The sequence below is a fragment of the Pogona vitticeps genome, chromosome 2, assembly GCF_051106095.1.
Source record: "Pogona vitticeps strain Pit_001003342236 chromosome 2, PviZW2.1, whole genome shotgun sequence".
NCBI classification, from domain to species: Eukaryota; Metazoa; Chordata; class Lepidosauria; order Squamata; family Agamidae; genus Pogona; species Pogona vitticeps.
In genome coordinates, this window is record NC_135784.1 from 25349875 (window position 1) to 25374336 (window position 24462).

Here is a 24462-nt window from a genome sequence, read left to right on the forward strand (position 1 = left end):
AGGGCAGGTCCACAACCCCTGGTCCATGGCCTGGTACCAGGCTGTGGCCTTGGCAGGACTGGGCCGCGGAGACAGATCTCCCACCCCCTCCACATACGCATGTATGATCCCCCACATACACACACCGATGCATGCATGTCCCACCCATGGATGCACAGATGTACGCACCACCCACCCACGCATAGATGCATGCATGCTGCCCCCAGAGGCATGCACGGACACCCCGCCTACACATGCACAGACACCGTACCTATACACACACACGAGCAATGACCGCCCTGCCTCCTGAACCAGTCTGCGGTTCGAAAAACATTGGGAACCACTGCTTTAGGGTACTCTTTTCCTCATAGTACAAAGTTGTTCAAGGGAAACCTAAGTTCAAATCTGTGTTGGGCTCACTGGGTGGCCAACTGATGCTATTAGGAATCTTCCCCACCACCACCTCATTAGAATAAAATGGAAGATACAGTTCCTTGGAAAAAAAGGATAAAAAGCATAATAAAAAGCAGGATTCAGAGGTGGTCGCCTGACATGAGAAACAACATTAATAGGAAGAGTAGCCTTTAATATGATAACTCATCTGAACACATTTTTTTAAAAAAATTCAAGAACATGTCCGTATAACGCACACACACACACACACACACACAAATACCCAGGATTTTCTTTATCACAAGCATTGGTTGGCTAACTTACAAAAGACACTGCAGATAAAGTACATAAAAACGTTTCAGAACAAGCAGCTGAGTCAGTTTAAAAGGCAATGGCAAATCTCACAAAATGAATATAGAAATGGCAGTGCCATACCCTTGGCAGCTGCCTTTCATTGACTTCTGCTAATGCAGCCAATCTTGGATAATTCCCATCTGTGGTCTTGGGGTAGCCTGAATGAGTCCGAGGGAGCCCAAATTCTGAATCCCAAACCGGAATTAAGATTGCCAGAAGAAATATCAACAACCTCCGATATGCAGGTGATACCACTCTGATGGCAGAAAGTGAGGAGGAACTAAAGAACCTCTTAATGAGGGTGAAAGAGGAGAGTGCAAAAAACAGTTTGAAGCTCAACATAAAAAAAACCAAGATCATGGCCACTGGTCCCATCACCTCCTGGCAAATAGAAGGGGAAGATATGGAGGCAGTGACAGATGTTACTTTCTTGGGCTCCATGATCACTGCAGATGGAGACAGCAGCCACGAAATTAAAAGTCGCCTGCTTCTTGGGAGGAAAGCGATGACAAACCTAGACAGCATCTTAAAAAGCAGAGACATCACCTTGCCGCCAAAGGTCCACATAGTCAAAGCTATGGTTTTTCCAGTAGCAATGTATGGAAGTGAGAGCTGGACCATAAAGAAGGCTGACCGCCGAAGAATCGATGCTTTTGAATTGTGGTGCTGGAGGAGGCTCTTGAGAGTCCCCTGGACTGCACAGAAAACAAACCTATCAATTCTGAAGGAAATCAACCCTGAGTGCTCACTGAGGCTCCAATACTTTGGCCATCTCATGAGAAGATAAGACTCCCTGGAAAAGACCCTGATGTTGGGAAAGTGTGAAGGCAAGAGGAGAAGGGGATGACAGAGGATGAGATGGCTGGACAGTGTCATCGAAGCTACCAACATGAATTTGACCCAACTCCGGGAGGCAGTGGAAGACAGGAGGGACTGGCGTGCTCTGGTCCATGGGGTCACGAAGAGTTGGACATGACTAAATGACTAGACAACAACAACCTAGACAGGGAGGATGCCAAAGTAGTTTATTGGTTTCCTGTCACATCGCCCTATGTGGCTAAGGCATCCAGATACGCTAGACGCAAAGGCTTCAAACAACTTGCGGACAGGGAACCTGAGGAAGGGTCAGTGATTACCACATATGCTCTTCCTGGAGCTGGAACGCTATAGAAGACAGCAGACATTTGGCGTAGCAAGTGGAAATGGAGAAACCCAGCTGAGTGTCACAGAAGTGGAATGAAATTGCTGTGACACCCGTTTTTGAATTTTTCTTTTCGTCCCTTATGACCAGTGGTTCCCAACCTTGGGTCCTCAGATATTCTTGGACTTAAAACTCCCAAAGCCTGCACCTCCAGCTAGTTTCTGGGAGTTGTAGTCCAAGAACATGTGGGGACCCAAGTATTTAGTCATTTCTGTGACCAATACTACATCAAAGAAATGCATGATAGTTTTTATTGTGAGGATATCACAACATTACATATGGACATCAGATAAGAAAAGGCATTTTTCATTTCCTTTAGCAAGTTGTTTTTAACTCGAAGCCCCAGGAGATCTTTGTACAGTTAGAAAAAGGGCTCTTGTAGGGATTCATTCCCACCCAAACTCCCCGTATTAGTGTTATTTGTCAACCTGGCCTGATAAGTAACCTTAGCAAAGATGAGAAAGTAAAGGTGCTTGCTTCAAGGGTCAAGAGCGAGGCGGGCTTTTCCAAACAAGTAAAAGAAAGGGAAGAGTGTCTCTCCAGAGAAGGTGCCTACGGAGTAGGCGAAGAGCGGGGTGGCCGTGTCAGCATCAAAAAAGGTCACCCAACCCCCGTCAACGTTCAGGGACACCCGGATCCTCTTGAGCTCTCCGTGCAAAGTCAAAAGAGTGAAATAAGGCGGGTTGTAGGCCGTGTAGTTACCTTCCCATTTCCCCACAGCCCAGAACCCCTCCTCAGGACTGAAGTCCACATCCCCGTGCCTCTTCACGGACTTTTTGGCAACCCCCACCCCCCAAGCGTCTTCGCTTCCAACTGTCACTTCCCAGTAATGCCGGCCTGAGGCAAATCCTTCGCGTCCCAGCACAAATGGCCACTCGTCGAATCTTTCGGGATTTTTGGTCAGATGTCGATAAAACTCGCCCATGTGTGCCGTTTTGCGGTCCTCAGACAGGATGAGTTGAGGGTGAGCGGTCGTTTGGTCGAAAGTTACCTCTGCTGTTGGGTGTGGGGAGACAGAAAAGGACAAGAAGGAAAAAAATTGAGAAGTCTGGAATTTTCCAGGAAAAGAGGAATATGAGGTGGATTGGCTCCCTAAAGGAAGCCACAGGCTTAAATCTGTAAGAGCTGAGCAGGGCCGTTGGGGACAGGACATGTTGGAGATCGCTCAGTTCAGTCAGATTCCCCGTAAGTGGAAAGTGACTTGCAATTACAAGGCAAATAAGACATATTCACATGCAGGTGATACCACATTAATTTCTCCACAGAAGGAAAGTTGCTGAGCCTATGAAATCAATAAGCAAAATGGAGACAGTTACCGCTAAAAAACCAACCAACCAAAGGAAGCTAATCTGCAACCTGACCCTCTTTGCATTATGTCAGAGGAGAATCGCTTGTCCTTCGTTGCTTAGGCTAGCATCCCCTCTACTTGCAAACCTGCTCCAGCGGTTCATTTCGGCCCTAAGCGACAGCCTTCCCTGACCTCGCATTTTCTAAGCATGTTAGATATCCGATTACCGATTACCATGTGCCATCTAAGCTCTCTACACATTTGGATGATACCATATGGAGAAAGATACTCAGTTTCAGGACAGTTAGTGTAGTATAGTGGATAGTGTCAGACTACGCCTCCAGGTAAGGTAAAGGTTCCCCTTGATATTTAGTCCAGTCGTGACCGACTCTAGGGTGCGGTGCTCATCCCCGTTTCCAAGCCGAAGAGCCAGCATTTGTCCGTAGACAGTTTCCGCGGTCGTGTGGCCAACGCGACTAGACACGGAACGCCATTACCTTCCCACCGAGGTGGTACCTATTTATCTACTCACATTTTTGCACGCTTTTGAACTGCTAGGTTGGCAGGAGGTGGGACAAGCGATGGGAGCTCACTCCGCGTGGATTCGATCTTACGACTGCTGGTCTTCTGACCTTGCAGCACAGAGGCTTCTGCGGTTTAACCCACAGCATCATCAGGTCCCTACAAGCCTCCAGGTACTTGGGATCAAATCCCTGCCAGTGCTTGGCCACAGAAATTCACTGGGGGGTGTTTGGCAATGTGAAATCACTCCCTGAACATCTCATTTGCCTTGAAAATCCCTGTTAGGGCCTCCGTGATTTGGAAGCAAACTGATGACACATAATAACAAATACCCACTTTGGTCCACCCTTATAACATACCACCCACCTCTGTTGTTGTTTTCTACCTGCAGTGACTAAGGGATTCAAACAGAAGGAGTTCTGGCTCACATGCACGCTATACGAATGAGCAAGAACTCCAGTTTTTCACGATGCCTGTGCATTATATCTATATAAAGCCGACACACAAGCAGAATCTTTTGCTAACATGTTCATCATTCCATGTAGAAAATTATGTGGGAGGGAATGGTTTCCACCTGTCAGTATAAAGGCAAAAGTGGTTACGCTGACGCCTGAACAGATAGTCTGTACGGGTGTTCTGTTGAAGAGGGGAGATACACCTGAAACATGGACAGCTAAGTTAAATGGGGTGTATCATTGAAGGGACTCTGGAATGACAGCTGGAAGAGGACAGAGGAGGGTTAGTAGAGTAAGAAGGGGTTTAGAAGACTGGAACCCAAGCCCTATAAGGAAATACTAAAAGAACTGGGGATCTTTAGCCTCGAGGAAAGAAAACTGAGGGGAAATACAATAGCACTTTTCAAATAGTTGAATGATAGTCATATAGAGGAGGGGCAGGATCTGTTTTCCATCATCCCAAAGTGCAGGACATGTAATAATGGGTTCAAGTTACAGGAAGCCAGATTTCGGTTGAATATCAGCAAAAGCTTCTTAACTGTTTGTTAAAGCAGTATGACAATGGAACCAGTTACCTTGGGAGGTGGTGAGCCGTCCAACACTGGAGACATTCAAGAAAAAAATCAGACAGCCATCTGTCCGATCTACTTTGATTTGGATTCCTGCACTGAGCAGGGGGTTAGACTTGATGGTCTTATAGACACCTTCCAATTCAGTTAATCTATGATGCAGTGATTACAGTACTTGTTTGAATTCCAGTCACCCAAGATTTCATTTTTGTGTGAAATCATTTTCATGTTCCCTTAAATAAACTATCATAAGCAGGCAGAAAACTCAGTTAAATCCTCGGTCTAGCCCTCAGTGAAAGGCTTTTTCAAAACCATCCCAATCCTATACCTAACCAGCTCTGTTAGCACACTAAGATTGTGACACTGGACCAAATGGATATTTACTCCAATTCAGGAGCTGTTCTCCTTGGGAGTCATGTTTAAAAACACTGCCAACATATAGGTGGGAATGAATCCCTTCTCAGTTTATGATTGACCCATGGATGGGTCAAGGGATCTCTGGAAGACTGTGGAACTGTAATAAAGTATAAGCAGACCATTTGCTAACAAATATCCATCACTCCTATAAATTTAATATTTCACCCAAACCCAGAATTTACCTTTCTGTATTGGAAGTCCCGATACCAGAGTTTCTGAGAAAGGAAAAGAATGGAAATAAAACACCATACCATTGTACCTAAAATGGATAATGTGGGACAAACACTTATTTATTTATTTATTTATTTATTTATTTATTTATTTATTCATTCATTCATTCATTCATTCATTCATTCATTCATTCATTCATTCATTCATTCATTCATTCAATTAATTTGTATACCTCTCACATTAGTGCCAAGGTACTACTCTATGCTGTTACAACATGTATAACGGAGAACAAAAATAAATATAAAAAACATTAAAGGAAACAACAATAACCCCCCTTAATGACAGCTGACAGGGAAGGTTGTCACAAATCACTTTGAGGCTAAAAGCCCTGCACATGATTAAATCTTTCTTTCTATTCTCTTCATTACCTTCATATTGTTCTGCAATGTTCTCCAAAAAGAGATTTATATCAACGATATCACAGACTCTCCACCTCAGCTCAAGAGGAAAACTATCTGAGTCCTCAGCGGCCTTGTCACACCTGGTGAAAAGAAACAAAGCAGTTCATGCACCCGGCCAGCAGAGTGAAGAAGATAAAATAAGAAAACAGCAGAAACGTAGAGGTGGAGATGAAGGTGGTTTGGGGAAGAAATCTGAACTCATTCCAGTTTCTAGGGGATAAGCGATACGTAACTGGTCGACTGTCATTAGAAGCCGAAATCTATTCGCCTTTCACAAGTGTGATTCTGGAAGCTCTTTGTGACTGAGTCGCTTTGCAAAAAAAGCTTCTGCATTTTTCCCCTCTAAATCTCCAAACTGCTCCCAGTGTTCTAGACCAGTGGTTCCCAAACTGGGGTCCCCAGATGTTCTCGGACTAAAACTTTTCACCACTATCTCTGCTGGCCAGGATTTCTGGGAGTTGCAGTCCCAGAACATCTGGAGGCCCAAGGGTTGGAAATCCACTGCTGTAGTTCCATGCTTCCCCTGCTGGCAAAAAAATGGGAGACCCAAGATGAATACTCGCTCCGTGCCGTGAAGCTTCCAATGGGTCATTCCTGATACAATCAGGAGAATATTTTGGACTTACCTTTGTCGAATGGGGAATGGTTCTTTAAGCTGGGAAATCATGGGTGTTACTGGCACCAGAAGAGCTGCTTAAAGATCACTAGCCGTTGCCTAGCTCTGTCCTTACTTAGGAGTAACCGTTGACTGCTCTTAGCAGCTGGATTGGTTTTATGGCTTCTGAATGAGCTGAGAAATCATATTCTTCATGTGCTTCCTGACTGTGGGTCCCCCACGTGTTCTTGGACTACAACTCCCAGGAATCGTGACCAGCCCAGCTAGTGTTGAAGGCATTTGGGAGTTTTAGTCCATCTGGGGAGCCATAGTTGGGAAGCACTGGTCTAGAACAGTCTTTTGCAAACTTGTGTCCTTCCAGTACCTTGGATTATGACTCCTATCATCCTTTTTCCAGCCATTCTCAGTGGTGGGACCTATCTGTGCTGAATAAGAATGATGGGAGTTGTAGTCTAGCACTTTGGGGGGTAGGCTGGGAAAAGCTGCTTGCTCTTCATTGTCATGAGATAGGAAAGGGAAGGTGTGGGATCCACTTACTTCTCTAAGTTGGTCTTGTAATCCTGGAAGGAAAAGAGAGAGAGAGAAAAGAATGAACTCATGATCCAGCCACACATTTGCAGCGTGGTGATTTATTCTGGACCTCTGGGGTCCAGCTGGGGTTGCACCCCCCTCCGTTCCACAGGTTAGAAGGGGTGTATTTCCCACCACATGGTCTCACTGGGGAAAGGTCTGCACAAGATTATTTCAGAGCAATCCAGACATCTGTACAAATGAAAGGGTAAAACCAAATACACAACCAAAGTGGGTTTGATTTTTTTTAAAAAAAAATTAAAAATAGATTTTTTAAAAATTTAATTCATGCTTTAAATAATTATGACTTTTTAAAAATCATTGTTTAAAAAAATCTAGCCTGCACATTGCTGATTATATTTTCAAGGTATAGGCAGTGAAACGCCCTTAACTCCAGCCTTCGCTTCCTGTCACCTTGAATAGAACCAATCCCCCACGGATACAGGGCCCCAACAGTTGACTTGTCCTCAACTGTTGTTCTTTCAGTTTGACATTTTAGAGGTACTGAAGGTCCCGGAGATGTCTGAAAGTGTTGTTCTCCATTTCGAAAAAAAAGGAGGATGATATAGCCTGCAAAAGTGTCCACATTCGGCCTTTGCGCCGCGCAACTCCACACCATATATATTTAGCAGGGGCCACATCCCATTGAAATCAACGTGGCTCTTCAGAATACCCACTGAAATAAATGAGATTTTGTTATTAGGTGCTGTCGAGTCGGAACTGACTTACGGTGACTCTAATACAGCTTTCAAGGTAGGAGAGATATTTGAGAAGTGCTTTTACCAGTTCCACACCCCCAATGAATTTCCACGGCTCAGTGGGAATTTGAACCCTGGTCTCCAGAGTCCTAAATCCATCACTCTACCCACTACACCACACAGAGTGGAGATTAACTGAGAGGCTTAGCCAATCAGCACCATTTCCAGGTTTCCTTCCCCTCCCATATAAGTGGAACAGGAAGACACACGTTCAGCGCCAGCCTTGAAGAAGAGGAGACTGAGTCGTTCCTAGTCCCATCTTACCACCAGGAATTCAACCGCTGGCTGCTCGCAACTCTCCTCAATCTCCTGAATGATATTTTTCAAAGAGGCGACTTCCTCTACGAGTTTAGTCAGGTGGCTTCTCCTTTTCTTGGCAATCTCTTTCTGCAGCTGTTTTATCTGGTCCAGCAAATGATTCTCCTGTTCTTCCAGGAAGGCATGTAATTTTTTGAAGTCGGCCACCGCCTTTTCCTTTTCTGTTTGTAATCTTTTCTGTAGGGAAGAGAAAAGAAACCAAACACAGGAGTGTCTATAACTAAGTGTTGCAGCCTTTCTTCATGGGTTCTCCATAAGATTTCTGTAGGAAGCACGGCTTCTGGTTTTTTGATGGACTGCAGAAGGGCAGTCCTACGTTCGCTTTTTTAGCACTTTCTCCAAAAAAGAAGAAGAAGAAGAAGAAGAAGAAGAAGAAGAAGAAGAAGAAGAAGAAGAAGAGGAAGAGGAAGAGGAAGAGGAAGAAGAAGAGGAAGAAGAAGAAGAAGAAGAAGAAGAAGAAGAAGAAGAAGAAGAAGAAGAAGAAGAAGGAGCAAAAGGGGAAGGCAGAAAGAAAAACAGCATTGGAAACAATCAGCCTGTAGCATCATGGTAGGCTACAGGTTATGAGAATTATACATGAAGACAGCTTTGCCCAGTGGCCTGAGTATTTGACTGGGTTCTTGGTTCCCAACCTTGAGTCCTCAGATGTTCTTGGACTAAAACTCCCAAAAGCCTTCATCGCTAACTGTGCTGGCCAGGATTTCTGAGAGCTGCAGTCTAAGAATATTTAGGGACCCAAGGTTGGGAAACATTGGACTAGGACAGTGATGGCGAACCTTTTTGAGCCCGAGTGCCCACATTACAACACAAAATCAGCTTATTCATTTCAAAGTGCCAACAATGCAATTAAAACCCAAATGCCGAGGTTTTAGTTTAGAAAAAACAACTGGTCCTGCACTTTAATCTGGAAGCCCCTTTAGAACAGCCCACTCCTACAACAGCTTTTACGTAATGGTTTCTTGTGGCATAGTGGCTAAACTGCAGTATTGCAGTCAAGAGTCCACTCAACAATCTGAGTTTGATCCCGATGAGTTCAGGAAGCTGGTTCGAGGTTGACTCCGTCTTCCATCCTTCTGAGGTCGGTAAACTGAGTATCCAGTTTATGGATGGGGGCAATGTGTAGCTTACATAATTAAATTATAAACCTCCCAGAAAGTGCTTTAAGCACTATAGGGCAGTATATAAGCAACACACCTTGCTTTGCTTTACTTTCTGTGGATATTGGAGCATGGTGAATAAAATAGTTGGAGCTGTGCTGCCTTGTAGCTGGGAATTCCTCTGTACTTTCTGTTCTCTCTTTTTTTCTTAGATCAAGTATTTTTCTATATCCCAATGAAAGGAAGACTTACAAGCAGGTCTAGGGTTTCCTTTTCTGCATCTGCTGGACTCATCTCTGTTTTTGATCTCTTCTCCTTCAAAGCCCTTAGACGGCGATACAGCTTGTCCTGAAGGGGTGGGGGTAGAGACACAACAGAAACACATCTTAACTTATCCATTAATCCTTCCTTCCTACCCTTCCTTCCTTTATTTATTTAAAACAACATATTATTAAACTTGCACACATCCCAGTCTTTAAAAATGAAACAAAACAAACAAACAGAACCCTACAAGGCAGCCCATAGAATAGTTAAACCTCTTAATGCAATTTAAAAACTACATACAGTGGTGCCCCGCATATCGACGATAATCCGTGCAGCAAAAATTGCCGCTATGCGGATTTGTCGCTATGCGGGGGGAAAAAGCCCATGGGAATGCATCAAAACCCGTTTAATGCGTTCCTATGGGCAAAAAACTCACCTTAATGTGAAAATCCTCCATACAGCCGCCATTTTCGCTGCCCGATAAGCGAGGAATCCGGGGAAAAACACAGCGAGCGGCCATTTTTTTTAGCCTGGCGGCCATTTTGGAACCGCCGATCAGCTGTTGGGAAATCATCGCTATGCGAAAATCGGTAAGCGAAACAGCTTACTGATCATCACAAAGCAATATTTTCCCATTAAAAACATCGCAATGCGATCGCAAAAACGATCACAAAACCTTAATCGCTATGCGGATTCGTCATTAAACGGGGCGCCTGTTAAGCGAGGCACCACTGTACTGTATTCTGCAGAAAATGAAGAGGTTCCCCTCAACCAAGGAACTAGATGGTTTTCTACCTTGTATCCTTTGACTGCTTCTTCTGCCAGCACCACTTTGTGTGATTTATGTTCTGGAGATCGCTCACAAATCACACACAGCAGCTCCTCGTCATTCTCACAGAACAGGTTGAGTTTTTCCTTGTGTTTTGGACAAAATAGGTCCTTCTCTTCTTCTAATGATGGCATTTGTTTGAGTTTATCCACGATGCTTGCCAGCTGCTGGTTCGGCCGAAGCCTCCCTTCCTGGATTGGTGCTCCGCAGACGGGACATTTCAAAAGCCTGCTTTGCTCTTTCCACGCCACGTAGTAGTCAGAAATGCAGAGCCGACAGAAATTGTGACCACATTCCATGAGCACGGGATCGGTCAGAAGCTGCCTACAAATGGGACACAGAGCATCCTCTTTTAAATCCACAATGGATACAGATTTGGCCATGATGGGTGGAATCTCTTCTCTTGGCTTGTGTGGTCCTCTGTCCAACGAAAGAGTGTACTACAGGAATTAGCCTGGAGGATGAAAAACCGATTGCGAAATAAATATTTAACAAACTTTCTGTCACGGTTTTTACTTGGAGAGTAAGTGGATGAGGTAGTTGGCTGGATAGTTCAGTGACTTGGGTCTCTGGCTGTGGAGTCAGAGGTTGGGAGTTCGATTCCCCCCTCTCGGTGCCTCCTGCAAGTAAAGCCAGTCTTTACTTACACAGCCCCAGGGCACCCCCAGGAGATGGGAAGGGTCCACCACTTCTAAGTATTCGCTACCTAGAAAACCCTGGAAACGGTCAACATAAGACGTAATTGACTTGATGGGACGTGATTATTATTAAGTAGACGAGGTTTGTAAAGCAAGCTGGTGATCTTTAGATGTTTCATCTAAGATTTCCATCAGGCCCCAATAAATAAATACACCATTTATTTATTTATTTATTTATTTATTTATTTATTTATTTATTTATTTATTTATTTATTTATTTATTTACTTATTTATTTATTTATTTATTTATTTATTTATTTATTTATTTTTTCATTCATTCATTCATTCATTCATTCATTCATTCGATTTCTATCCCACCCATCTAGACCAAAGGTCTACTCTGGGCGGTTTACAGATATTATAATGTAACGATAGTGACAGATTTTACTTTCTTGGACACCATGATCACTGCAGAGGGTGACAGCAGCCACGAACTTAAAAGACGCCTGCTTCTTTGGGAGGAAAGCGATAACAAACCTCGACAGCATCTTAAAAAGCAGAGACATCGCCTTGCCGACAAAGGTCCGCATAGTCAATGCTATGGTTTTTCCAGTAGCGATGTACGGAAGTGAGACCTGGACCATAAAGAAGGCTAACTGTTGAAGAATTGATGCTTTTGAATAGTGGTGCTGGAGGAGACTCTTGAGAGTCCCTTGGACTGCAAAGAGAACAAACCTATCCATTTTGAAGGAAATCAACCCTGAGTGCTCACTGGAAGGACAGATCCTGAAGCTGAAGCTCCAATGCTTTAGCCATCTCATGAGAAGAGAAGACTCCTTGGAAAAGACCTTGATGTTAGGAAAGCGTGAAGGCAAGAGGAGAAGGGGATAACAGAGGATGAGATGGTTGGACGGTGTCATCGAAGCTACCAACATTAATTTGACCCAACTTCGGGAGGCAGTGGAAGACAGGAGGGGCTGGCGTGCTCTGGTCCATGGGGTCACGAGGAGTCGGACACGACTTAACAACTAAACAAAACGATAGCCCAAAACATCTATACTGCATCAAATTTATGCAGGTAGCTCTAGACTTTTGTTTCATTGTTGGTACCAGTGGCCAGGGAGTGTTTAATTAAGTGGCTGTTTTCAAGCAGGCACATTTCTCAATTTAATGTTTAATCTGTTCAAAACTTTAAGTAAAGCAAATGGCTTCCCCTCCCCCTTTCTAATTAATGAGAAAAGGAGTGTTCTACTCTGGGGAACTTGAAACTATTCGGTTTTTGTGTATCCCTGCACTTCTGCCCCACAGCTAGAGGAATCTGACCAGAAATTCAAAACTGTGCAACAATATTGCCTTCTAGCACTTCTGCCCGCCCAGCCCCCAGCATGCCCACAATTCAATTTAAAGAATTAATTCAAAATTTCCTTTGTGCCCTCTGGTGCGCGCATGCACGCACGCACGCACACACACACACATTTTAAAAATGGCCACAAGAGGGCATGTAAAAAAAAAGTGAGGTTGTGGAAAGGGGAGACTGTAGCCCCCAAGGCTCAAAGATCAGCATGAACATCACTGGACCTTTTAAGGTTCTCCATCCCACTAGAGACAAAGGCCGGCTAATCCCTCCCTGAAGTCTTCACTGCATTTAACTGCTTGTGCTGGCTTGGAGCAGAAGCGCCGAGAAACATGGCAGGAGTCACCCGCCAAAAAGTAGAACAGGGGAATGGCCGGCATGTTTAAGGCACTGAGGGATTCCAGGCCAGGGTTTATTATTATTTATTGGTCAGCTCCCTTGCTAGCAACCATTGGTCCAACGGGCAGTTTAGAAGTTAATCAAATAAACAAACATATCATTTTTCTTCCCTAGGAGCTGAGGGCAGTGTCCCACTTTATCCTCCTAGCAACTTCGTGAGGTAGGCCCCGATTGAAAGAGAGCGAGTGGCCGGCCCGAGGTTATCTGGTGAATTTCAAGGCTCCGTGAAGAGATCAGCCAGGATTTTGGGGATCTGGGTTGTCTAGAATGATATAGGAGTGAAGGGATTGAAACGTGTCGCCTAGTAGCACCAGCAGACTTATCTATCCTGTGATGCCTACAACTTAAGGTCACAAGCTTTTGAACCACAAAAAAAGCTTGGCATTCTCCCAAATACTACCCCTCATGATGAGGACCCTGGTTGCTACCTTTACCTGCTCAAAAGCATCTCCCCCACAAGTGGTAGCAACAGGTGGACGTTGCCACCTTCACGGTTACAATGGAAACACAAACCACTTTGCTGGCGTAAAGACTTAGCAGCACCTTGCTCTTCAGCTTGAAGTCTTTCTCTCAGAGGAGAGTGCAGATCAATGCTTTATTATTATTATTATTATTATTATTATTATTATTATTATTATTATTATTATTATTATTATTATTATTATTAGTAGTAGTAGTAGTAGTAGTAGTAGTAGTAGTAGTAGTAGTAGTAGTAGTAGTAGTAGTAAAAATAATAAAAATAAAATAAAATAAAATAAAATAAAATAAAATAAAATAAAATAATAATAATAATAATAATAATAATAATAATAATAATAATAATAATAATAATAATAATAATAATAATAATAATAATAATAATAATAAAGGAAAGTTACAAATAACAGAAATAAAACTAAAATACAGACTCAGGAGTGACTTCAAATCATACACAATAAACATGACCCCCCCCTGTCATCTTCACCCTTCGGACTAGGTGACCCATAATATCAGTTTGTACCTTTTTTCGCCCCATTCCTCTGCCCCCGAAATGACGGCCTGATACAATATTCAAGGGGAAAATGGGTTTTGGAAGGAAAAGAAGAAAACTCACATTATCAGATCTTGGTGTGGAAAGGTCACCCGTAATACAGCTAGAAGTTGCTGGTCTTGTTGTAACCGGATAGAAGAAGTGGGGGGGGGCAGTGAGGTCAGCAGTCCTCCTTCCCCAGATGACCTGCTTCCTACTGCACCCTTATCGCTGCAGCTTAATTGAATTTCTAGTGGGTTGGCTGATGAGTATGACAGGCAATGCTTATTGTAGTGGCCTCTCCGGGGTGTGATGGTAGCACATTGGATGTGAATCAATGGAGCACCTTCTCCTGACTCCTCTGAACCATGCCTAGCTATGCTCTCACTCCTGGATCTTCAATATACCAACCCAAGAAACATGTTTCATGGACCTTGGTGGGGCTTCCTTCCTAAGGAGAAACGCAGGATTCCAGAATCACAACAGAACACAAGAGACTGGGCCTTAGAAGGCTCTGCCTTCTCATTGGCTAGATTCCCCTCTCAGCCCTGACTCTCATAGGCTCTCAGCCGTGCCTGTCTGGGACACCTTGTCTATATAAGCCTCCAGAATCAGCTGAGCGACTTCTCAATGGGAGCCTGATCTCTGTTTTCTCTGCTTCACTTCTACCTTCTGCAGTGGCTGTCTATTTCTTTTGTGTCTTATTCCTAGTAAACAAGGAAAGGCGAGTTGATTGTTGTGGTGCAGACCTGCTAACCAAAGGTTTTAAACCCCAGACTTTATTTATTGTCTTGGTTGTGTTTGAGCCATGGCGTCCGAGAGCCCCTGGAGGAAGCTTCTGAGTGAAGCCACCTGCCCCAGCTGTCTAGAATACTTCACCGATCCCATGATTCTAGACTGTGGCCATAACCTCTGCTTTCCGTGCCTTGCCTACCTCTGGAATGACTTTCCCACCACGGCCAGGTGTCCTCGGTGTGCAACGGCGATCTCTCCGAAAAACTTTAAGGTGAACTTGCAGCTGGCCAACATGGTGGAGATAGCCAAGGAGCTGAAACCAGAGACGAGAGAGGAGGGGCGCTGCCTGCACCACGGAGAGCCCCTGAAACTCTTCTGCAAGGATGACAAAGCCCCCATCTGTGTGGTGTGTGACAAAGCTGTGGAGCACCGCGAGCACAAAGTTGTCCCGGTGAAGGAGGCAGCCCAAGAATACAAGGTGGGAGTTGTCACCGTTACACAGTTCTCCTTGACCATCTTTTTTTTTTTTTTAAAGGTAGGATCAAGCATTACGTGTTTTGGAAAAGCGTAAGGTTGCAGAACAGGCGAGGTGGAACGTGGGCTACTGTTGCTTTCCAGCTCTTCATGGCTTCTTCTATGATTCCAGATTGGCCTGTTCCACCTGCTTCTGAGTAGTCCCCTTTGTGCAGAAAGCAATTCGTAATAGGCCATGAAAGGACACTGGGTGACCCTAAAGAAATTATTTCCAGCCTAACCTGCCTGGCAAAGTGAATGTTAATAGGATAACACTGGAGAAATATAGGTATGTGAATGCTTCGTTTACCTCGACGTGAGACAGGTGGACCTAAGCATTACAACTAGGTAAATCGATTAAGCAAGGCAAATAAATCCTAATGTGATTTGCCTGTATAGACCTTTGGTCTAGATGGGCGGGGTAGAATTCCAATAAAATAAATAAATGTATTCTTATTTTTCAGGGTAATAATTATCTTGCTTCAAGAACTGAGAATACTTTACTTTTAATTATATATGTGCACATTTTGGAAGGGCAGATGTTTGTTCTTGAATTATCTCTGGTTGAGGAGATAATGTAATTAAATACGTGCTTCAAATCCTCAAGGTTCGACAGTTGAGCACACACTCCAAGTAATCCTGTAGTTTCTTTAGTGTTGTATTCTTAAATAGCAATCCACAGAGCAGTCTTTTTGAAGGTTTTTCAAATAAGTTGTCCATGTTTTCTGTATTGAAAAACAGGTTCACTTCTGTTTTTCATTTCCTGCAGTGAATGTGGTTACACCTGTGTCAGATTATAACACAGTGAACTGACTACTCTTTAAATACACCAGGAGTCAAGATACTTTTTTTATACTAGATTTTCTAGGACCTCCAACCTGCTGGGAGTTGTAGTTCCCCAAAATGTAATTTTCTCTGTTCTGACCAGGGAAGTTAATTGGATCATGGGATAACACTGGAAATGAAGGGATATTAAAGAAAAATAAGAGGGTTCCAGACAGGCAGAGTGAAATGTTTTCAGTGGGAGATGTAGAACACATAATATTATAGCTCTTGCTATGATTATTACATTCCTTTCCTGCCTTTCCTAAAAGCAGCTTACTTTGATTATGTTTTAAAAGCAATAGTAAAACTGGATTCAATACAGAGTACTACTCTACATCATGTTGAATCACACCAAAAAGAATGCATGCCCTCCTGCTGTGCCAGAAAGGTGCCTGGCAGCTCTTAAAGGGGCAGGATTGATTGATCTGAGTAGAAACGTGTGTGAGTGCCCACATTCGGTTTGGACAAAATTGTACCAACAGTGATCCATATACAGGACAGGCTTACAGGTAACATGCTGGTTCTGAAGGAAGACAGGGAAATCTCCCCTTGCCCATCATGTAGGGCTTTAAGGGTTTGAATGAGGCTTTCCCAGGGCTCTCCATAAATTGGATTAGACCTGAGAAAGTGGGGCAGGGTTTCTCCTCCTCAGAATAAAGCATGAAAAAAGGAATTAAATAGGATTTTGTTCCTTTTTTTTTCTTTCACCGTTAGACCTGGAAACACCTGGAGACTTTAAAAAAGGAGCTAGACAACATGCTGGCAAGCAAAAGACAGACAGAAAAGGAAAGCCAAGACTTGTTGGTAAGTGTTCACTATTTGAGAGCACAAAAGTAGTGAATTGCATTTAAATAAAATATGGTTGGACTATGATTTCCGGAATTCCCTATCCACCTGTGCCATTTTTGGTTAAAAAAAAACCTATACTTTTTTAAAGTTCTTCAAAACCTGTAATTAATATTGGGGGAAACAGAATATGAATTGCAGAGCTGTTATTTTAAGTTTCCACTTCTCCCCCCCCCTTCCAGGACTCTACCTTCAAATCTATTCTCACGCTATCTTCTTTCAAGTCTTCAGGATAGGTCTCGGCTGGCTGGCTAACCAAAAATCACAAAGATCCATTTTCTGACTTTCACATGACCCCCCTCTTGATGTTGACCGTGTTCCGAACACGGAAATTAGCTTACTCCTCTTCCCATTCTGTTGCAGAAGCAAATGAAGGCAGTGAGAGAAAAAATGAGGCATGAATTCGGTCAGTTACACCAGTTTCTGATAGAACAAGAGAAGCGACTGCTGGTCCGGATGGAAGAGGCCGAGGAGGAGATTGCAGGGAAAAGAGACGAACATCTGGCCAAACTCTCAGAGGAACTTGCTTCTCTTGAGAGCTTCCTCCAGGAGATGGAGGAAAAGCAGAAGGAACCAGGCAGTGAAATCCTGCAGGTGAGGCCTGCTCTGGAGGTAGAAGAGCAGAGTGTGCCCAGTGGGTCTTAACCTTTGTTACTCAGGTGTTTTTGAACTGCAACTCCCAGAAACCCCAGCCAGCAGGGCTGATGGTGAAGGCTTCTGGAGTTGCAGTCCAAAAATATCAGAGTAACAAAGGTTAAGAACCAGTGCTTTAGACCAGTGGTCCCCAACCTTGGGCCTCCAGATGTTCTTGGACTTCAACTCCCAGAAATCCTGATCAGCAGAGGTGGTGGTGAAGGCTTCTGGGAATTGTAGTTCAACAACATCTGGAGGCCCAACGTTGAGGACCATTGCTTTAGACGACAGAGGCAACCAATTTGATCCCCTCCCACCTAACCCACTGATGGCAAGGAAACAGTTGGGACCCTGGCAGAGGGGGGAAAAAACAACTAGCCGGGTTCCTGCCTTAATGTTGCAATTCTCTGGGACACTTAGTTTTCAAACATAAGTTGTCGTACCCCAACGGCAAGCACTTCCTCACTTTATCTCCAGATACAACTGGCAGGAGGAGAAGGGGACGACAGAGGGTGCGATGGTTGGACAGGGTCACTGAAGCAACCAACATGAATTTGACCCAACTCCGGGAGGCAGTGGAAGACAGGAGGGCCTGGCGTGCTCTGGCCCATGGGATCACGAAGAGTCGGACACGACTAAACAACAACTGTAAAAGATTGGCCTCTGAAAGTCCTTGCCACTCAGGGGAGAAAGAGATGTTATAGATAACGTGTCATTATGAAAGGAAAATCCTGATTGTGTGCGAGAGCATCACAGCAGAACGTTTTCCACCCAACCTGGCTTGCTTTGTTTTGTGAATAAAGCGCAGGATTCTTTCGGTATGATTTCCCAACACACAAATACCTGCATCCCTTCATGATTCACGTGCTTTCCATATCCATTTCTGCATGAAGCATAGACCAGGGTGGGCAGAGGTCAGACTTGCAGGAGAGCTTTTGATTTTTTTTTTAAAATTAGACACCACATCTGCCAGTGTGAATCAAAAGACATACCCTTAGAATCGGATCCTTCCTCATAGAGGTATGAGTTTTGAATCCTGAACAGACCATCTGTCACTGTTTTGGTTCCTTTTCTTTAAGAGGTGGTGATCTGGGGTACTACAGGGGGGAAGGGAATCTATAGGACAAGCATGATTGTAAAGCATAGAATTTGTCATCTTTCCACTGCACTGAAATTGCATTTGGCTTCAATTATTTCATTATTAAATTTGTCTGCATATTTTATAGGAGTGTTTTATATTTTGCTTGATGTCTTTGCTTCATTGTGGAGTTTCCACATATCTATTTCAGCAGGAGAATGTTTAAATTAAAATAGATCACAGTGTGTGCAGTATGAAACATATCCCTTAAGTTTGTTCTCTCCTTCTCTCCAGGATGTTGAAAACTTCTTGCTGAGGTAAGTGAAAACAGCTGTTAATGGAAGTAGAAAAGCTATATCCCATGTAAAGGAACAGGATCTTTATTTTCATGGGGAGAAAATTTTGGGCTCTATCCTGTCTAATGGATTTCCTTTAAAAACCCATATTTTGTTTTATTTTTAGAAAAAGGTTCTGTAAGTATACAAAACTGATTCCATGAAAAACTAAAAACAGATGGTGACATTTATTCTTAAAGCTGAGTAGATTAATGTATATAGAATTCTATAGAACTCCTTTTTTAAAAGGTGGAATCTTGAGTATTTAGATACTTCCACTGGCCTTTTACTTTTAACAACTCGTCATAAGTCCAAGTGTGTTGCAGGAGGTATGCAGACACCTATATTTCACTCGACTGAAGAAAGGCCTAGTTCAAAGACTTCCTGGCCTACAAACTTCCTGTTAAGAAAGGAAGCGGCTCTGGTGCTGTCAATTGGAGTCCAAACGTCACATGCCTAATACCCAAAGCTGTATTTACTCTGAGGATTAATGTAACTTTTAAAACACCTTTCTAGCTGTGCTTCTTCTAACTCAAAGATATGCTGGATATTATGGGTTTGAAGGGGCAGCAGCAGTGGTGGGATTCAAATAAATTAACAGCAGGTTCTATGTCCTAATGATTGATAGATAGATAGATAGATAGATAGATAGATAGATAGATAGATAGATAGATAGATAGATAGATAAATGCCCAGTACATTTTAAAAAAAGGTACCACATAAGCAACAGTCTTATGTGGTACCTTTAACTTGAAAAAAATCATAGTAAAATGAGGACGGTTGGGTGTTTAACTGAAGCGGTCTCACCCCAAAACTTTTTCCCTCTGTGTCCTGCCCTCATGCCTTGTCAATCAACCCCCCTCTGCCTCGAGGCCATGAGCTTTCCTCCAGTGACATCAAGGACTAATCCTCCCCCCTTTCCCCCACTGACGCCTCTGCTCTTTCCAGGGCTTTATCTCTCTCACCCACACCCCACCTCAGACGGCTCAGTGTGGCGCAGGAAGGGAGGCAGCTAATTGTGCCCCCCTCCCCTCCGCTCGTCGCTGGTCACCTGGCCCCTCCTCCTTCATTCATCTCAGGCCAGCAAACGGTTCTAAGAACCAATAGTACATTTAGGAATCGGTTCTATAGAATAGGTGCGAACCTGCTGAATCCCACCTCTGGGCAGCAGTCCCTTGAGGAGAGAGGAAACCTGCAGGCAGTACAATACTAGCTAAAATCAAAGAGAACAGCCAAAAACAAAATGGAGCAGAGGCAGAGTTAGGAGAGGCGAGTTACATTATGCCAATTCCAAGCCTCTTCCAGGTCAGAGACAGATAGTATGCTGACAGATATTTAGGTCAAGAAGAGCGTACGCCTAAGTAATTTTTAGCATTCTTAGACTGGGAAGGTTTGGATTCAGTATGGCCTAACCCATCTTGGCTAGTTAGTATTGTCCTCTCCCTCCACAAGTATCCTGGATCCTGCCTTTTCCCATGATACTCTGATCTTGTATCTCCCATATAAATCCATGATGTGGAGAATTAACACCATGAATTGAGATTCTGGAGGGACACTGAGCTGACACTGTTTTTCTTATCCAGGCGTCAGAGAAGGAAACTGAATCCCGTGGCTTTTCCTCCTGAGTTGAAATGGCTGATCTGGGACATCTGTGATATAAATCCCTTTCTGGAAGGGGTCATGAGGCCATTCAAAGGTAATGAGAAATAACCATAGGATTCATGATTTTATCCCATGTATGTATAAGGTTCTGGGTTATTTGCAATGTGATCAGGGGCAAGAAACTCTCAATTTGAATACCAATTGCAAAATAAATTGTTTCACTATAGAAAGTGCTGTGGGAAAACATATTTTCAGCCATACTCAGCACTGCATCCTTCAGCGTCTTTTATAAAGTGTTCATCTTTTATCTGCAGTTACTCACTTGGTGCTTCAAAGGCTGAAATCCTGTTGTTTAGCATCGTAAGTTGCACTAGAGTGGGCTCGTCCAATCAATGGGGATTTGGTGAGTCATCGCTGTAAGTTCCGTGGTTTCTAATGGTCCTACCTGAGTGTGACTTAGTGCTCTGAAGAACGGAGGAGCCGACTCACCAAATCCCCCACTGATTTGATGGGCCTACTCTAGTGTGACTTACTATGCTAAGTTACAGGATTGAAGCCAAAGTCTTGCATTAACAGGCTGATGGTGACTAGTAAACATGCAAATTCACACCCTTATGTGTGCCTATATTTGTGTCTGTCGGATACAGAGATTGAGGAATTGGTTCTTCAAGGCATTGTCTTTTGGTTGAGGTGGCACCATGGTTTCTTTCAGATATCTTTCTCCCCTTGGTTGCCCTTTTTACATGACTGGAATCAAATGTGTCAAATATAGTCTGCTTTGTATTCTCGAAGGCTTTCACAGCCAGGATCTGATGGTTGTTGTGGATTTTTCGGGCTCTTTGGCTGTGTTCTGAAGGTTGTTCTTTCTCACTTTTCACCAGTCTCTGGGGCCAGCATCTTCTGTCTCCTGTCCTCTGAAGATGCTGGCCACAGAGACTGGCGAAACGTTAGGAAGAACAACCTTCAGAACATGGCCAAACAGCCCGAAAAATCCACAGCAACCATAGTCTGCTTTCTTTAAAACAATGTGTTTTTATTTTTTAAGTAGCAGGAGGTTCCCCAGATGCCCCGTGTCTCAGGTACCCTTTGCTTATGCCTTCTGTGTAAACTTCCAAAGGTGCAACTGACTTCTTGGGTAAAATTCATCATATACAATTTTTTTTGAGGCCACCATGATTTCCTTGACTTCCCAAAGCCCCAGAACAACATGGTCTCTTTGACATACGTTATAAAAATGGAAGACAGGATGCTGAGGGCAATAAACCATCCAGCTGCTTAATGCTGAAAGTAAACCTTCCCACTAACGGGAATGAAGTTTGGGACATCTCCCCACCTCAAAACCCAGCAAATAAATCGCACCTGTCCCCATACTGGGCCTTACTCTTCTTCCTATCCAAGAGATTTATTCCAAGAATAAGTCTGTGGAATCCTCAGTCTTGTCTGAATGAACACGTGTTATAATAATATCAGTTCTTGTTAGCAGAAGTATTAACATGATACTGTGATGCTGTGTCTCTTTTTTTCCAGATACCCTGGTTTCAGGACTTCACCAGCAAAAAGGTAAATTGCAGGTTGTGATAACCCAGATTTGTGGGTGGAACAGGGATTTTCTTCTGCAGTACCAAGACTTTGAAATGGTTGGGGTTCCTTTTCCTCATTTAACTTTTCCTGGATAAATACTTCCACCTTTTCCTCACAAGACTCATTCAGTTTTAAGGAACTATTACTTCCTGAGAAGTTTCAGTCATCTGACTTCTCTGTGTGGTGAGGGATCCAAGGCTACCAAAGTTTTGTGGTTCTCTGAAGATCTTTTTGTGGTGGTTTGTAATGTCTGGATTATGAGTGTTTGCTGATAGTACTCAAAAACCCACCCAAACCACAGAAATAAGGTCTCATCCAGGTGGAGAATTTTCTCTTATCTGAGGCACCTGGTTGCAAACTAATGATATTGCAGTTTTTCCCACCATCCATGTTTTTGTCTTGGTTAGAGCAGTGACAAAATCTTAACCTTTCAATGCTGTTTCTGGCCCCTCTGGCCAAAAAAGAAAGTAATTTCTTAAGTCTGCTTAATTTTTACAGTTTTAAACGATGATAACTATAGATGTATAGATAAGAGATGTGAACATTCAAAAGTGTGACGCAAGTGTGTCAGTCGTTGTCTTTATTGTCGTCGTTCCTCTTGAGGATGAAAAGAAGCAATATCAGTTTGAAAAGGGGACCCTTCTTTCGTCATATCAGGCAAAATTCAAAGGAAAAAAGTATATTCGTCTCCTGCTCATGCGATTTTTCTTCTCTTTTTTTCTCTCCTGCCTCCCACACCTCCTGCAGTAAATGTTCGCTTGGATCCGCTCACAGCGAACCACTGGCTGATTGTATCTGAAGACTGTAAAAGTGTACGAGAGGGAAGCGAGTGTCAGTCCCTGCCTGACACCCCGGAGCGATTTGATATGTGTGGCCTTGTGCTGGGGTGTGAGGAATTCACCACCGGCAGGCACTTCTGGGACGTCGGTGTGAGCAGTGAGGAGCAGTGGTCTGTCGGGGTGGCCAAGAAGTCTTTGAACAGAAAGGGAGATCCCACCTTTGCTTCCGAGGAAGGAGTCTGGGAGTTTGGGAAGTGGGGAGGCAAATATAGGGCCTACGACCCCCCAGCTAACACGGTCCTCTCCTTGGGTGAGAAGCCCAGTAGGATCCGAGTGGCTCTGAACTACGAGGGGAGACGAGTGGCCTTTTACGATGCGGACAGAGGAACCTTCCTTTATGCCTTCACGGCTGCTTCCTTCAGCGGAGAGACCGTTCAGCCATGGTTTTATGTGACTGAGAAAGCCCACCTGGTGGTTTCTCCTTGATGGTGATGAGAGAGAGAACAAAGGAATTGGGAACGTCTGTCTCTGAAAATGTTGGACTACAACTCCCATCAGCACTTGCCACCAGAACCGGTGGTGAGAAATGATGGGAGTTGCAGTCCAATGCCTGGAGGCCTTCACAGTTCTTCCCAAGCCCCGATGTACGGAACTTTACTGCAGTTCTGACATATGAAGTACACACTAAAAATGGTTCACTTTTCCTCATTGGAAGCAATATTTGCATGATAGTGATTGGCTGGCCTAGGTGGCAATCATGAAGAAATCTCCCCCTTCAGAGCATAGTTGCGGACAACTTTGATTGTCAATTAGACTTAAAAAAAACTTTGTTCTATCCCTGTCAAAGTGTGACAGCAACAATTAGGGGGTAAATCTTAAAACATAAACAAAGCACAGGATACCTTTGTAGTAGATACAGATTTATGAATCTTTCCCTCTATGGTTTTAACTTACACACAAGACCATGCAGGAAAGATTTTTTTTAAACAATGGGTGGGAAAAAACAAAGAGGGAGGATGGTTGAAGCCTCTCTCGCTTGTGTTTTGATCATAATCTAGAGATGTGGGTTACATGCTTTTACTATAGAGAGAAGCGGAAGAACAATCTTAGGAGCATAGTACATATTTAATTCTGTAGTTTCTCTCTAAAAGTTCATATTTCTGCAACCTCCATAAGCTTGTATCTCTGTTGTCCTTCAGCCTAATTGCACACAACACTGTTAATTCTTTGTTGAAAAATGAGGTGGGATTCTAAGCAAAACACATTCTGTGTATTCAAAGAAATACCTCCACCTGTTTAAGTCACCTTGGACATCTCTGAGGGACATTACAAAGGGAGAACTATTAGGTGCTGGGGGTAGACTTAATTTTGCCTGTTAGATGAGCTACAGTTAATTGTGGAGCAGATCCAGGTTTTCAGACAGCCCATCTGTTTGCCTTTTAAAAATATCTGACAATTTTTCATCTTAATTTGCCCAAATATTTTGTTACAGACTGTAATGCATATTTATGGCAGACTAGTATTTTAATTGCCAAATCTTGGGTAAGTGTTTTATATGTTGATTTTTATACTTCTATTAAAGACTTATTTTTCAGTTGCTCCTGTGTTTGTTTTCATCCTGAAACAGGCCACAGCCTCATAAATTCACATTTAACTCTTTCTTCAAGGAACGTCAGGGAGATGGACAAGGTGCTACTCCTATTTAACATCTCAACTGGCCTAGGTTGGAATGAGAAATGGTACCTTGGCTTTTATGTGGTGTCAGACTGCTTTCCATACTATGGAGGAGTGGGGCCCAGAAAATCCAGTCATGGGCGACGTTGGTCTCAGCCTTTGTCGGCTCAAAGTCATGGCTTCCTTGACTAAACATTCC

The 24462-nt window shown here is 43.5% G+C and overlaps 2 protein-coding genes across 2 annotated transcripts; one reads left to right on the plus strand and one right to left on the minus strand.

Moving 5' to 3' along the window:
- Positions 1-652: 652 nt before the first annotated feature.
- On the minus strand, positions 653-13883 carry LOC110069943 (E3 ubiquitin-protein ligase TRIM7). Its single transcript, XM_020777513.3, has 8 exons — positions 13747-13883; positions 10229-10716; positions 9422-9517; positions 8019-8249; positions 6964-6986; positions 5778-5890; positions 5361-5393; positions 653-2923 (listed from the first exon to the last, which is right to left on the minus strand). The coding sequence occupies exons 2-8, from the start codon at positions 10643-10645 to the stop codon at positions 2406-2408; spliced, it is 1431 nt and encodes a 476-aa protein (XP_020633172.3). The 5' UTR covers positions 10646-10716; positions 13747-13883; the 3' UTR covers positions 653-2405.
- Positions 13884-14099: 216 nt separating this feature from the next.
- On the plus strand, positions 14100-24186 carry LOC110069950 (E3 ubiquitin-protein ligase TRIM7). Its single transcript, XM_020777523.3, has 7 exons — positions 14100-14875; positions 16450-16539; positions 16945-17175; positions 18587-18609; positions 20211-20323; positions 21757-21789; positions 22558-24186. Exons 1-7 carry the CDS (start codon positions 14471-14473, stop codon positions 23073-23075), a joined length of 1413 nt encoding a protein of 470 aa, XP_020633182.3. The 5' UTR covers positions 14100-14470; the 3' UTR covers positions 23076-24186.
- Positions 24187-24462: the final 276 nt, after the last annotated feature.

Excerpts from the sequence above, each read along its gene's own strand:
- LOC110069943 (XM_020777513.3), bottom strand. The coding sequence starts at position 10,645 with ATGGCCAAATCTGTATCCATTGTGGATTTAAAAGAGGATGCTCTGTGT. Across the intron at positions 5,394-5,777 it reads CATTGCAGAACAATATGAAG|AAACTCTGGTATCGGGACTT; the intron begins GTAATGAAGAGA and ends TTCCTTTCTCAG. Across the intron at positions 2,924-5,360 it reads GGGACTTCCAATACAGAAAG|CAGAGGTAACTTTCGACCAA; the intron begins GTAAATTCTGGG and ends CACACCCAACAG.
- LOC110069950 (XM_020777523.3), top strand. The coding sequence starts at position 14,471 with ATGGCGTCCGAGAGCCCCTGGAGGAAGCTTCTGAGTGAAGCCACCTGC. Across the intron at positions 14,876-16,449 it reads AGGCAGCCCAAGAATACAAG|ACCTGGAAACACCTGGAGAC; the intron begins GTGGGAGTTGTC and ends TTTCACCGTTAG. Across the intron at positions 17,176-18,586 it reads CAGGCAGTGAAATCCTGCAG|GATGTTGAAAACTTCTTGCT; the intron begins GTGAGGCCTGCT and ends CCTTCTCTCCAG.